Here is a 15,519-nt window from a genome sequence, read left to right as displayed (position 1 = left end):
CAGTAGCTATGATACCCTGGATGGATCAATTTAAGTTGCAACATTGGTTGCTGTTCAGGGCAACTAATATTTGTATCTACTCTGTGTATGGCATATTAGACTCTGTCATGTTTCTTTTAAAAGATACTCATAGCCCTGTAATTTGCTTATTTATTTTGCAATCAGGAGCTAATAACTCATATGCCAATAAAAGTCTCATTTTCTAAGGATGGATCCTAAGTACGGGTGAGAAGACCATGCTGATTCCAAGGACAGGGCAAATGCCTCAGATCAAGGCTATCTGAAATGGGATCAGCTACCATCAGACCATTCTAAAGTGGGCAAGACATAAGACAAGCTCTGCGAGTGGAATTCAAGTCTGCTAGAAATGATTTTTGACAAACAAGTGTGACCTGTTTTCCTCCTCCTTCAGACATAAACCCTTTGAGTGGCTATTTTGTGTAATGAAGCTCTTCTTTCTATGAGATGGCTCTTGGTTGAGTATCTTTTATCTTCAGAGGCCTTCCCTCTCCATTAACATCCAAAAATAATCATTTGAATTGTTGTTTTTTCAATCCTGTATGGCTTTCCTGCCACAATCCCATCAAGTTTAATGCATGGTGGATGAAACCTATGCTGATACTTTCTTGGCTTGGCCCTAAGAGAGTATTTATGAAGCTGATATCAACTCACTTGCAATTACTCAAGAGCCATTTCTAAAAAGCTGAAATCAGAAGTACAAGCTCTGGCCCTAAGAGAGACTTATGACCTGGATACCATACCATGGTAGTCAGAAGAGCCGAGTGGGCTCCACAGTTACATTCTGCCAGCAACCAATTCTCATGATGCATTACTGTCCACATGCCCTGGATTCCCCTTCACTTTGCCTCTGCCCTGGTGCATTCTGGAGTTTGGCACAGACCTTTGCACACTTCCTGGAGGCATCTTAATGCAATCAATAACTCCAGATCCTAGGGATGAGGTGTTACTTGTGCAAATGCCTTTATTTCCCTATGTAAGGACAAGAAAGAAATCCAGGCCCAATATGTGCGTGGAAGCAGGCAAACCCAGGAGTTTTCCGCAGAATAGTGCCATGAGTTGACCCCAATCATAGTTATAAAAGGCCAGAACCCAGAGTTAATCTATGTTCATCTATGAGTTCCCAAAAAATTTCAGAAAGGACTTTATTTCCCTTTCTCAGTTACACCATACAGCACCAAGGCTAGTACTTATACGCACATATTTTTGAAATTATTAATGTAGAGTCATTTCTTTTCATTTTATAAGACTTTTCATTTATTATTCACTGTATAAACATAAAGTCAATCAACCATCAAGAAGTATGCCAGTGTTATTAAATTGTCAAAATGATTAACTGGGCTTTTTTTTTTTTTTTTTAGACAGTTTTGCTTTGTTGCCCAGGCTGGAGTGTGGTGGCATGACCTTGGCTCACAACAACCTCCACCTCCTGGGTTCAAGTGATTCTCCTGCCTCGGTCTCCTGAGTAGCTGGGATTACAAGCGCATGCCACTACACCTGGCTAATGGTTGTATTTTTAGTAGAGACAGGGTTTCACCATGTTGGCCAGACTGGTCTCGAACTCCTGACCTCAAGTGATCCACCCGCCTCAGCCACCCAAAGTGCTGGGATTACAGGCATAAGCCACTGTGCCTGGCCTAACTGGGCATTTAATTCATCAATTCATGCTATAAATATTGGTGAAAGATGTCCCAAGTGCTGGACCCTGAGGCTCCAACAGACAGCAAGACAGATCACCCACCAGCATGAAGCTTGCCCTCAAACAGGCAGAATTTACCATGATTACCTACTTCTTTTTCAAGCTAATTGATGGTTTCCTCATCATCCTTTACCCTCTTCAAAAGATATTAAAGCCTCTAAGATGGATAGGCACCCATTAAACATTAGTAATTTGTGTAAAAACAGAATCAAAATACAATTTCCTAATGTGGTAATTAATGATGCTCTAAACCACTGTCTTACATAAGCTAAATAAATATTTATTCTATTTGTCAATGAGTAGACTTTAGCTAAAACATTGTTCATAGTGGTTCTTAAACCTTAGTGTATATAAGAACCTACTGAATCAGACTATCTAGGGCATGAGTCCCAGGAATGTGCAGATTTAATAAAACTCCCTAGATGATTTTAATGTAGGTAGTCTGCAGCCCATGTTTTGAAAACCACTGATATACAGCCCAACCCCGATAAGCTGTAGCATATTTTTCCCTTTAGACGTCTGCTGTTTAGATTGCCTAGAAAGAAAGACAAAATCCTAGTAAGTAAGTTTCTTCTGCTACTTTATGTACTGATTGATGGATTAACTGATTGGCTAGCTGGCTGGCTGGTGGGAAAAGAGTGGTTCTTAATTATGCGGTTGTAGAATACAGTGCTTTCTCATATTTGAATGTGCTCAAAATTCACCCAGAAATATAGTTAAAACGCAGTTTCTGATTCAGTAGTTCTGGGGCGGGGCCTGAGATTCTGCATTTCTAAGAAGCTCCCAGGGGATGCCAATACTGGCAGTCTGCAGACCACACTTTGACAAGCAAGGACCTAGGACAATACCCTAAGTCACTAAAAAACTGCCCCATTTTACTCTGGCTTGTTTAATATAGTCCATATTTATTTTTCCTAGATAAAATTCAAAGCCTTAACTACACTTATGGTACTTATTACAAGGGCTTCCAACTGTACCTATTTCAAACATAATACAACAAAAAAATTCTTTCTGTGTTATATACTTTTCTCATTAATGTTAATGCAACATTTTAAGCCTTTAAAATTAGAAGCTTTGAAATAAGGAGATGGTGAGCTTAACTGCATAACTTTGCGGAGACTTTGTTGCTGTTTGTTTGGGGGTTTTTTTAAGGAGAAAGTGTGTATATTTACCATACTCCTCAGGGCGGAGACAAGCTCCAAATGTGTAGTCTGAGGGAACATTCATTGTTTCTGCAATGCTATCAAAGAAAACAAATCCTTAGTTAAAATACCCACCACATGGCATCCCTGGAATTTAAAATATGTTTGCCATATGTTCTTAGTAGCCCATATTTTATCTTATAACCAAACTATGAAGATCAAATAAAAGTTCCCCAATAGATCTTTTGTCTGATCTTCCACTTCCATTAACATTGGCTGAATGCTTTCACCCTCTTTCAAGAGACCAGAATTACAAAGAAAAAACAGAACACATTCAAAGCAAAATTACCAAAGCATAAATAGAAGGCAAGACAGACAGGAAAGACAAAGAAAAATGTAAACACAGTAAGTTGAATCTCTGATATCCCAGAAATAATGCTTTATGCAAAATTATCCCTCTCTCTTCCCCAGTGCTCTCTGCATTTTGGAGTACTCACTGCTTTCCCGGAATCCCAAATTCTATAGACATTAACAGATTAACTAATTAACAATAAAATAACTATTTTCTTATTTAATAGATAGAATCTAATAGGCACACCAACAGTTACCACAAGATTACTTTTTAAATTCTATGCAAAGAAACTATCAATTTGAAGTTAATCATTAACTTACGGATCTAAAACTCTTCCAAGTTTATGTTGAAACTTTTCTTTGAAATCGTCCACTCTTTTGGATACAAACTTAGTTCCCCTTTTCCTGCAAAATTAGAACATCATCAGGTATCCCTATTACCTAAAGTATTCTTGGCTGCCAAACATACGTAAGGTGAAGAATACCATAGTATCATTAGGCCTTCAAGGAACAAATGTAGTTTCAAAAGAAACTCTCTGCTAAAAAAAGAAAGTTTTATTTGGTCATTTGTTTTTTCATTTACACTAAAATAAAAATAAACCTTGATTAATGAATAAGGTAAGCAAACAATATTTTTAGTAAATAAAAACAAAGTGTTAATATCACTATTGTAAGTGTAGCTCCCAGCCAGGCACAGTGGCTTACCCCTGTAATCTCAACACGTAGGGAAGCCGAGGTGGGCAGATCACTTGAACTCAGGAGTTTGAGACCAGCCTGGGCAACATGGCGAAAGCCTGTCTCTTAAAAAAATACAAAAACTAGCTGGGCATGGTGACATGCACCTGTAGTCCCAACTACTGGGCAGGCTGAGTTAGGAGGATCGCTTGAGCCTGAGAGGCTGAGCTGAGATTACACCACTGGACTCCAGTCTGGATGACGGAGTGAGACCATGTCTCAAAAAAAACAAAATAAAATAAAGTAAGTGTAGCCCTTTAAACTGCTAGAAAGAAATTAAGCATTAGGCCAGGTGCAGTAGTTCATGCCTATAATCTCAACACTTTAGTAAGCTAAGGCAGGAGAATCAGTTGAGGCCAGGAGTTTGGGACCAGCCTGGGTAACATAGTGAGATCCTGTCTCTACAAAAAATAAAAATAAAAAAAATTAAGCATCAAATAAATAAATAACCAAATGATATAAACGAATAACTCACATCTAGTAAGCAAACGCATGGAGAATTTATAATACTCTATAGTAATAAAAGAACAACAAAGTGCCACTTCTAACCTAGCAAACAAGCTAATATATAAAAATATATTGAGAGAGTTAATATCTAACTTTGGCAAAAAGTATGGTAGAAGACTTAGATTGCTAGTGCAAATTCCTACAATGCTTTTGAAAATAATTGGGCAATATGAATCAAAAAGCATAAAAGTACTCATGCCCTTTTATCCACATCTGGGAACCAATAATAATGATATAATGCAGATAGCAATTAAAAATGTAGAAAAGAGGCTGGGTGCAGTGGCTCACACCTGTAATCCCAACACTTTGGGAGGCTAAAGTGGGTGGATCACTTGAGGTCAGGAGTTGGAGACCACCCTGACCAACATGGTGAAATTGTCTCTACTAAAAATACAAAATTTAGCAAGGTGTGGTGCATGCCTGAAATCCCAGGTACTTGGGAGGCTGAGGCAGGAAAGTCACTTGAACCTAGGAGTCAGAGGCTGCAATGAGCCAAGATCATGCCACTGCACTCCAGCCTGGGCAACAGAGTAAGCCTGTCTCAAAAAAAAAAATGTAGAAAAGTTATACCTGTACAAATGTTTGTAGCCTCATTGACTATAATAGAAGAATCAAAACGTTCAATTGTGGAGGGTGATTAAATTATATCACATTAATAAGAATACACTGCATGCATTTTCAATGCTGGCATATACAGCAATATATCATTACTTTATGTTACGTGGAAAACAGGATATAAAATGGGATTGCACTCTGGTGAAAACTATACAAAAATCTACCTAGGAAGCCACACTAGGAAAAAATAGATTAAAATGATAATAATGGTTGAATTAAAGTGAACAGGATTATGAGTGATTTTATTTTGCCAGTTTTCTGTAAAATAATTTTGTTACTTCTACAGCTGTGATTAAATGAACAAAATTTCTTTTAAAACCTGTAAAATTACAACACTACTATTTAATAACATTAAAATTAATAAATTCTCTATTGTTTTGCTAAGACTATAAACAATGAAATTATTACATTCTTAAACTCCATTTGCTTTTCAAAGTATCTCCAGTACTATTGAACTACTGAGCTGAATGCATTTCTGGAGAAGAGTGACACTCTGTGGAGAAACAAAAGAAGAAATGTAAGTAATTCATCTCATTTCTTCATTTCCTTCCCATTTGTTGGCGGGGGTGGGGTGGGAAAAATGTAGGGGGAGTCAGAATAAATCAATGCCATTTAGGGCTATAACTTTAACAAACAGAGGAACTCCACAGGATAGGTGAATTATAATTAAACCAATAATATATAAAGAGCTCAGAATTTTGCCTCTATGACTGAAAGCTGTTATTGTCACAGAGACAAAATAGGCAAAAGAGTGAGGCAGGTTGGACATCTGCAGGAATGCTAAGTTTGTGTGCATGGTGAGCCTATGGAAACCTAGGGGGACGTTGTCTCCTTTAAAGAGGGCAGAGGTCAGAACAAATCTACCCCTATCATTGGCAAATATGAATGCAAGCCCCATGCATTAGTTTCATGTGGTTGCTATAACAAATTACCAAAACCTGGTGGCTTTCAAAATGTATTCTCTCACAGTCCTGGAAGCCAGAAGGCTGAAATCAAAGTGTCAGCAAGGCCACATTTCTTCCAACAACTCTAGGGGAGAATTCATTTCTTGCTTTTTTTGTTGTTTTCCCTAGAAATGAGGGGTATCAATATGTTGCCCAGGCAAGCCTCAAGCTCCTGGGCTCAAGCCATCTTCCCACCTCAGCCTCCCAAAGTGCTGAGACTACAGGCATGTGCCACCACACCCAGCCCATTCCTTGCTTCTTCCAAAGTCTTATGGCTGTTGGCATTATTTAGCATTACTCGGTTATAGGCACATGACGCCAATTTCTATCTCCATCCTCACATACCTTCCCTTCTGCATGTCTTTTCTTCTTGTGTATCAGATCTTCTTCTGCCCCTCTGTGGATACTGACCATTAGATTTAATTCCCACTCCGATACTCCAGAATGATCTCTTCACCTCAAGATACTTAATTACATCTACAAAGTAGATGTAATTTTTTTTTCCACGCAAAGTAACATTCATAGGTTCTGGGCATCGGGACATAGACATGTGTCTTTGGAGGGATGGTGAGGCACCAGTATTTACAATTTTCAACCCATGGCACCAGTGTCCACAATCTTCTGATTTTTTTAAATCATAACAAGAAACCTAGATTTTTATGAGCAATCTTCCAAAGTGTATGTGTTAGCTCAGATATAAAATATAATACAGGAAATGAAAAACTAAGGATCCAATTTTGTTTCCTAGGGAAGTAGTTTATATGGAATGAAGATATAAAAAGGTCACAATTTGAAAAAGCTGAGTCAGATGCTCAGGTGCCCAAATAACTATTCAACAAAGCTGAATAACAAATGTCAGGTCAAGACAAGAAGTTAGCTCATGCCTTTATTCCCAGCTATTCAGAAGGCTGAGGTGGATAGCTTGAGTTCAGGAGTTCAAGGTTGCAGTGAGCTATGATAGCCCTACTGTACTCCAGCCTGGGCAATAGAGCAAGACACTCTCTCATAATAAAATAGACAAGTAAATAAATTTCAAGTCAATTACAATTGTCTTGGTAGAGTTTTGAAGGTCCATTGTGTTTAAGAAACACAATAAAGTTTATCCCAGAGAGTTAAAACATGCATATAGGTCTTTATGTTTGCTTGTAACTTCAGAATAAAAACAGCTAAAAGAAAAAAAAAAAGTATCATTTTTACCTCTGTAGAAACTAGATAAGATGGGTGTCAGAAGTGAAATACATTACACTATTTTTTCTATTTTTTTCTAATAATTTTGTTTGAACCATATCATTGTATTACCTCTTCAAAAAGTAAATTTTAAAAATCAACTTTTCTTTAAGTCCAAATGTCTAATACTTGTTCCTGAGCACAATGTAATTAAACTTACATTTGTAGTTCATGGAGCCAATATAGAGATTTAGCCATGGCTCGTCCATCATTAAAATGTGGTGTTGGTACTCCATATACATTAAACCTATGGAAACTTGATGGGTTATACTTTCGGTTCTTTGCCTCTCCTGTGGGGAAAAAAAAGGAAGACTTATGACTTAAGCAACACAATCTTATCTTGCAAGCACACATTATGTTCTCATTTACATTAAAAATGAGAATGAGACAAAAAATGAAATTGTAACAGTGTGGGAATTGCACAGATTTAGCTACAGACGACAGAAGCATTCCCCGACGTGAGCCGGGAGACTGGTGGGATGCTACACACAACAATTCTTTGTGTCAATATTTGAAAAACTGTATTTAAAAAATCCCAAAGACTCCATCAAAAAGCTGTTAGAAGTAATGAATTTGGCTGAGCACAGTGGTTCATGCCTATAATCCCAGCACTTTGGGAGACCAAGACTGGTGGATCACTTGAGGCTAGGAATTTGAGATCAGTCTGGCCAACATGGTGAAACCCTGTCTTCTCTAAAAATACAAAACCTAGCTGGTCATGGTGGTGTGCACCTGTAATCCCAGCTACTTGGGAGGCTGCAGCACAAGAATCGCTTGAACCCAGGAGGCCGAGGTTGCAGTGAGCCAAGATCACACCACTGCACTCCATCCTAGGCAACAGAGTGAGGCTCTTTCTCAAAAAACAAAAGAACTAATAAATGAATTCAGTAAAGTCGAAGAATACAAAATCAAGACATAAAAATCCATGGCATTTCTATAAAAAATAACCTATACAAAAAAGAAATTGAGAAAACAATTCAATTTATGATAGCATTAAAAAATAAGATACTTAGGAATGAACTTAAAGAGGTAAAAGACCTGTATACTTAAAACTATAAAACAATGATAAAAGATATTGAAGAGGACACAAATAAAATGAAAAGATATTCCATGCTCAGCAATCGAAAGATTTAATTTTCTTAAAATGTTCATACTATCCAAAGCAAAATACAGATTCAATGTGATCCCTATCAAAATTCCAAGAGCATTCTTCACAGAAATAAATTTTAAAAATCCTAACATTTATATAGAACCACAAAAGACTCTGAATAGCCAAAGTAATTATTAGGAAAAAGAAAAAAGTTGAAAGCATCACAAATCCTGATTTAAATTCTATTACAGATCTATAGTAATTAGAACAGTACGGTACTGGCATAAAAACAGACATACACCTGGCCAACATAGTGAAACACCATCTCTACTAAAAATACAAAAAATTAGTCAAATGTGGTGGTTGGCACCTGTAATCCCAGCTACTCAGGAGGCTGAGGTAGGAGAATCACTTGAACGCAGGCAGTGGATGTTGCAGTGAGCCAAGATCACACCATTGCACTACAGCCTGGGCAACAAGAGCAAAACTCCATCTCAAAAAAAAAAAAAGAAAAGAAAAGAAAAGACATACAAATTAGTGGAAGAGTATGGAGAGCCCAGAAATAAATCCAAACATATACAATCAACTAATTTTCAACAAGGGCAGCAAGAAGAAACAATGGAGTAAGGATTGTCTCTTCAATAAAGGATCTTGGGAAACCTAATTTCCACATGCAACACCATACACAAAAATTAACTCAAAATAGACTAAAAAAAACTAACCATAAGACCTGAAACCATAAAACTCATGGAAGAAAACATAGAGGAAAAACCCATTGACATTGGCCTTGGCAATGATGTCTTTAGATACACACAAAAGCTCAGACTACAAAAGCAAAAATAAATAAATGAAACTACGTCAAATTAAAAACCTTCTGCACAGCAAAGGAAACCATCACCAAAATGAAATAGTAACCCATAAGTTGGAAAAAAATACTTGCAAACTATATATCCGATAGAGGGTTAATATTCAAAATTTATAGAAAATATATAACTCAATCTTAAAATGGGCAAATAACTTTAATATTTGGAAAGTAAGTAAGGGCATTGTATGGGAAAAAGAGATCCCAGTGATGAAAAACACAGGCTGTCCACCATTGTTATGGAAATCCTGAAGACCAAGGGAGCTATGGCAATGATTTAGGTCTCTGGCAGCACTTTCCACCATGCTAAGATTTGAGAGGTTTGGTGTTTTGTACTTGTTCTCACTGATATTTGGGAAGATCATCAAAACATTGTGACCCTCATATTTCATTGTCATCTTTTACATCATATTAGAAACATTCAAAGGGTGATTGAGGGCTGAAAACCGAACAGAGAAGTCTTTTAATTTAAAATTGAATACTATGGTTTTTTTTTTTCAAGTCTGGATGTGGTGTTAGTTTTCTATTTTGAGATAAGAAAGTAGGACTGAAACTAAAGAACAACCAAGAGGATAAGTAATGTTGAAATAAAGATATTCAGTCTCACTAGTAACTCAAATAATGTAAATAAAAACAGTAAATGTCTTGTTACAAGAAATATATTTATACTGAAGTAACAAGAAATTATATATATATAGTTAAGCAAAAATAAAGAAGATTGGCGGAGCTCATTATTGGGAAGGGTGTGGAGAAATGGATATTCTCATACACTAGGTCTAAGGGCAAATTGGGCAGTAATTTGAGCTAATAGTTTGGCTCTAAGAGTAAAAACTTCAGATTCTCAGAAATCTAGGAATGTAACCTAAGGAAATAGCCAATCACATTTACAAAGGTATATAGACAATATATTTTCATAATAGTGAAAATATAATATAGATACTGACATGAACAGACATTCCAAAGTATTTCATAAGACAAAAAAAGCAAAAGGAAACATATGATGTGGAACAAAAAGAACATATATACCGATGCATATGTAAGTCCAAAGAAAAACATCTATGAAAGCATCATCAGCAGGGTGTGGTGGCTCACGCCTGTAATCCTAGCACTTTGGGAGGCCAAGGCAGGTGGATCACCAAGGTCAGGAGTTTGAGACCAGCCTGACCAACATGGTGAAACCCCGTCTCTATTACAAATACAAAAATTAGCTGGGTGTGGTGGCAGGCACCTGTAATCCCAGCTACTCAGGAGGCTGAGGCAAGAGAATTGCTTGAACCCGGTGAGCAGAGGTTGCAGTGAGCCGAGATGACCCCACTTCACTCCAGCTTGGGGTGAAAGAGTGAAACTCCATCTCCAAAAAAAAAAAAAAAGAAAGAAAGAAAGTATCTGTGTGAGATTGAAAATTGTGAGAATTTTTTTGTATATTGTATGTTTCTATATAGCTTTCATTTTATAAAAGAAGTATCTATCACTTTAGTAATGATTAAAATTAAGTTACTTTAAAGTATTAAGTATATTTTAAATGTTGTAGATCCATATTTATTGCTTTTTAAATATTATTTAAGTAAAAAATTTAAAATATCTAGAGCAGGCTCCCTAAAAGCATGGAGAGTATTATCCCATTTATTTAATGCTGAATGACTTAATGGCTCAATGGATGGGGGTTAGAAAAAGTGTTCAGAGAGAGGAAGTGGAGTAAGATGGCGGAATAGAAAGCTCCACCGATCATGTCCCAGTCCCGTGTACCAGACCCATACCTGCCCCCAACCGCTCTGCAAGGACACCAAGTTGACAACTATCTACACAGATATGAGTGCCCATGTCAAAAATCAGGTGGACACCTGGTTTTACTTCATAAGTACCTGGTTTTAACTTCGTAGCACTGAAAAAAAAAAAAAGAGGCACTGAAGAGAGACAGAAAAAATAGTTTTGAATCGTGAACACCACCCCTCCCCAACCCTGGCAACAGCAGAGTGGTATGGAGAGCTTCTTCTGGCACCAGGACAGGAAAAACACAGCAATTGTGAGGTATTGAACTCGGTGCTGTCCTGTTAGAGCAGAAAGGAAAAGTGAACCAAACTCAGCTGATGCCTGTCCACAGAGGAAGCATTTAAATCAGCCCTACCAAAAAAGGAATTGCCAATCCCAGTAGTCCAAACTTGAGTGCCTGCAAACCTTGCCACCCAAGGCTACAGCACTGTGTCTCCAAGTAACCTTGAAAGACAGTCTAGGCCATGAGGACTGAAACTCTTAGGCAACTGCTAGAGCGGAACCAGGCCAAGAGACAGTGGACTGAGGGAGATGGTGGGGGCGGGATACGTGTCATACTGGGACACCAGCTGGGGCAGCCAAGGGAATACTGGTATCGCCCCTCTCCTAACCCCAGGCTGCACAGCTCAGCTACAGCTCCAAAAGGGACCCCTTCCTTCTGCTTGAGGTGAGGAGAGGGAAGAGCAGGGAAGACTTCGCCTTGCATCTAGGATACCACCTTAGTCACAGCAAGATAAGACACTAGTGGGACTCAGAAGGCCTCCGTTCCAGGACCTGGTTTGCAGATGACATTTCTAGACACATCCTGGGCCAGAAGGGAGCCCACTACCTTAAAGGAAAGAACCCAATCCTGGCAGCATTTATCACCCACTAACTGAAGAGCTCTTGGGCCCTGAATAACCAGCTGCAATACCCAAGTAGTACATCAAGGGCATTGGGTGAGCCTCCGAGACTTCCTGGCTTCAGATGAGACTCAGCACCTTACCAGCTATGGTAGCTATGGAGCAAAACTCCTTCTGCTTGAGAAAAACAGAGGGAAAAGTAAAGGGGATTTTGTCTTACACCTTGGGTACCAGCATGGCCAAAAGGTTGTAGAGCACCAAGCGAGCTCTTAAAATTCCTGATTCCGGGACTGGGCTCTTGAATAGCATTTCTGGACCTGCTCTGGGCCAGAGAGGAACCCACTTCCCGGAAAGTTAAGTTCCAGGCCATTAACCACAAGCTGACTTAAAAGACCTTGGGCCTTAAGAGAACATTGGTGGTAGTCTGGCAGTATTCCTCGTGGCCTGGGGTAGCGGTGGCCACCCAGTGAGGCTCCTCTGCCTTTGGGAAGGGGAAGGAAGAGTGGGAAAGACTGTGTCTTGTTTGAGTGCCAGCTCAGCTGCAATACAGTAGAATACCAGGTAGACTTCTAAGGTTTTTGACTCTAGTCCCTGATTCCAAGATGGTACTTCTGGACCCACCCAGGGCCTGGGGGACCTCATCACCCTGAAGGGAAGGACACAGCTCTGGCTGGCTTTGCCTCCTGTTAATTGTAGAGTCCCAGGACCTTGAGTGAACACAGGCTGCAGCCAGGGTGTTAGTACAGCAAGACTTTAGTGAGACCCAGTGCTATACTAGCTTCAAGTCTGAGCCAATACAGTCAGCTGTCATGGCCACAGGGGTACTTGTGTCATCTGACTCCCAACTTTGGGTGGCTCAGAACAGAGAGAAAGACTGTATGTTTGGGAGAATGTAAGGGAAGAGAACATGAGGCTCGGCCTGGTAACCCAGGAAATTCTCCCAGATCTTGTCCAAGTCCATCAAGGCAGTACCTCTACAAGTTTGCAAAAACCACAGTGTTACTGGGCTTGGGGTGCCCCCTAAAGCAGATACAGCTTAGATCACAATACCCAAGTCCTTTCAAATATCTGGAAAGCTTTTCCAAGATGAACGGGTACAAATAAGCACAGACAGGATTACAGTAAATATCTAACTGTTCAATGCCACACACCAAGGAACATCTACAAGCATCAACACCATCCGGGAAAATATGACCTCACTAAATAAACTAAAGGCACCAGGGACGAATCATAGAGAAACAGAGCTATATGTCCTTTCAGACAGAGAATTCAAAATAGCTGTGTTGAGGAAACTCAAAGAAATTTAAGATAATACAGTTAAGGAATTCAGTAAATTTAAGAAAGATACAGAAATAATTAAAAAGAATCAAGCAAAGGCCAGGCATGGTAGCTCATGCCTGTAATCCCAGCCCTTTGAAGACCAAGACAGGTGGATCACCAGGAGTTCGAGATCAGGCTGGCCAACATGATAAAACCTTATCTCTACTAAAAATACAAAAATTAGTCAGGTGTGATGGCACCTGTAATCCCAGCTACTGGGTGGGCTGAGGCAGGAGAATCACTTGAACCCAGGAGGCGGAGGTTGCAGTGAGCCAAGATCACACCACTGTACTCCAGGCTGAGCAACAGAGAGAGACTCTGTTTCAAAAACAAACAAACAAAAACAAAAAGAATCAGGCAGAAATTCTGGAGCTGAAAAATTCATTTGACAAACTTAAAAGTACATCAGTCTCTCAACAGCAGAATTGATCAGGCAGAAGAAAGAGTTAATGAGCTTGAAAAGAGGCTATTTGAAAATACAATCGAGAAGACAAAAGAAGAAAAAAAACTAAAAGATATAGAAAAATAGTCTCAAAGGGTCAAATCTAAGAGTTATTGGCCTTGCCAAGCATGGTGGTTCACATTTGTAATCCCAGTACTTTGGGAGGCCAAGGTTCAAAGATCACGTGAGCCCAGGAATTCAAGACTAGCCTGGGAAACATAGTGAGACTAAATTTATTTTTTTTATTTATTATAATTTTTAAAAATTTTATTGCCCTAAATGCAATAATAAAAATAAATAAATAAATAAAAATAAATAAATAAATAAATAAATAAATAATTTTATCGCCCTTAAAGAGAAAATAGAGAAAGAGATAGGAGTAGAAAGTTTACTCAAAGGGATAACAGAGAACTTCTCAAACCTAGAGAAAGATATCAATATCCAAGTACAAGAAGGTTATAGAACACCAAGCAGATTTAACCCAAAGAACACTACCTCAAGACATTTAATAATCAAACTCCCAAAGGTCAAGGATGAAGAAAGGATTCTAAAAGGAGTTAAAGAAACAACATACAACAAATAAATCTGACAGCAGACTTTTCAGTGGAAACTTTACACACCAGGAGAGAGCACCATGTCATATTTAAAGTGCTGAAGAAAAGAAACTTTTACCCTAGAATAGTGTGTCTTATCTGGTGAAAATATCCTTCAAACATGATGAAGAAATACTCTCCCAGGCAAAAAAAAAAAAAAAAAATTGAAAAAAAAAAGGAGAGGGATTTCATCGATACCAGACCTATCTTAAGAAATGCTTAAGGGAGTACTTCAATCAGAAAGGAAAAAAAAATAATGAATAATGAATAATCACCTGAAGGTGCAAACTCACTGTAATAGTAAGCACACAGGAAAACACAGAATATTATAAAACTTTAACTGTGGTATCCAAACTACTCTTATCCCAAGTAGATAGACTAAATAATGAACCAATCAAAAATAATAACTACAACAACTTTTCAAGACATAGAGATTATAAGAAGATATAAATAGAAACAACAGAATTAAAAAGCTTGGGGGACAAAAGGCATAGGGTTTTTATTTTTTCCTGTTTGTTGTGTTTTTATGCAAATAGTGTTAGGTCATTATCAGGTTAAAATAATGGGTTTAAGATAATATTTGCAAGTCTCAGGAGATTTACCTCTGGGACCCAAGTATTTTTCAACATACGCAAATCAATCAATGCGATGTATCATATCAACAGAATGAAGGATAAAAAACCATATGATCATTTCAATTGATGCTGAAAAAGCATTTGATAAAATTCAACATCCCTTCATACTAAAAGCCCTCAACACACTGGATATAGAAGGAACACACCTCAACATAAAAGCGGTATACAACAGACGCCCAGCTAGTATGATACTGAATGGGGAAAAACTGAAAAGCTCTTCCTTCATACTGAAAGTCCAAGCTAAAGCAATCTGACGAGAGAAAGATATAAAGGGCACCCAAATTGGGAAAGAGGCCAAATTATCCTTATTTGCAGATGATATGATCTTATATTTAGAAAAATATAAAGACTCCACAAGAAAACTATTAGAAGTGATAATTTCAGTAAAGTTACAAGATACAAAATAAACATAAAAAATCATTAGCATTTCCATATACCAGCAGGAACAATGTAAAAAAGAAATTTAAAAAGTAATCCCAGGTCAGTCACGGTAGCTCATGCCTGTAATCCCAGCACTTTGGGAGGCCAACATGGGTGGATCACCTGAGGTCAGGAGTTCAAGACCAGCCTGACCAACATGGAGAAACCTCATCTCTACTAAAAATACAAAAATTAGCCAGGCATGGTGGCGGGAGCCTTTAATCCCAGCTACTTGGGAGGCTGAGGCGGGAGAATCACTTGAACCCAGGAGGTGGAGGTTGCAGTGAGCTGAGATCGTGCCACTGCA

At 38.4% G+C, this 15,519-nt stretch overlaps 1 protein-coding gene across 1 annotated transcript in view; it reads right to left on the bottom strand.

The window, feature by feature from the left end:
- EFHB (EF-hand domain family member B) overlaps positions 1-15,519 on the bottom strand; it is a 48,620-nt gene that overhangs the window by 17,336 nt on the left and 15,765 nt on the right. The window contains exons 6-8 of the mRNA XM_012466724.2: positions 7,399-7,528; positions 3,532-3,615; positions 2,890-2,957 (exon numbers count right to left, since the gene is read on the bottom strand). Of these exons, the coding sequence (XP_012322147.2) occupies positions 2,890-2,957; positions 3,532-3,615; positions 7,399-7,528 (282 nt within the window). The remainder of the gene's footprint in view (positions 1-2,889; positions 2,958-3,531; positions 3,616-7,398; positions 7,529-15,519) is intronic.

This window comes from Aotus nancymaae, unplaced genomic scaffold (genome assembly GCF_030222135.1).
Source record: "Aotus nancymaae isolate 86718 unplaced genomic scaffold, 86718_ANA_hifiasm-v0.15.2.pri h1tg000019l, whole genome shotgun sequence".
Lineage (NCBI taxonomy): Eukaryota > Metazoa > Chordata > Mammalia > Primates > Aotidae > Aotus > Aotus nancymaae.
This window is presented reverse-complemented; position numbering and strand designations above follow the sequence as displayed.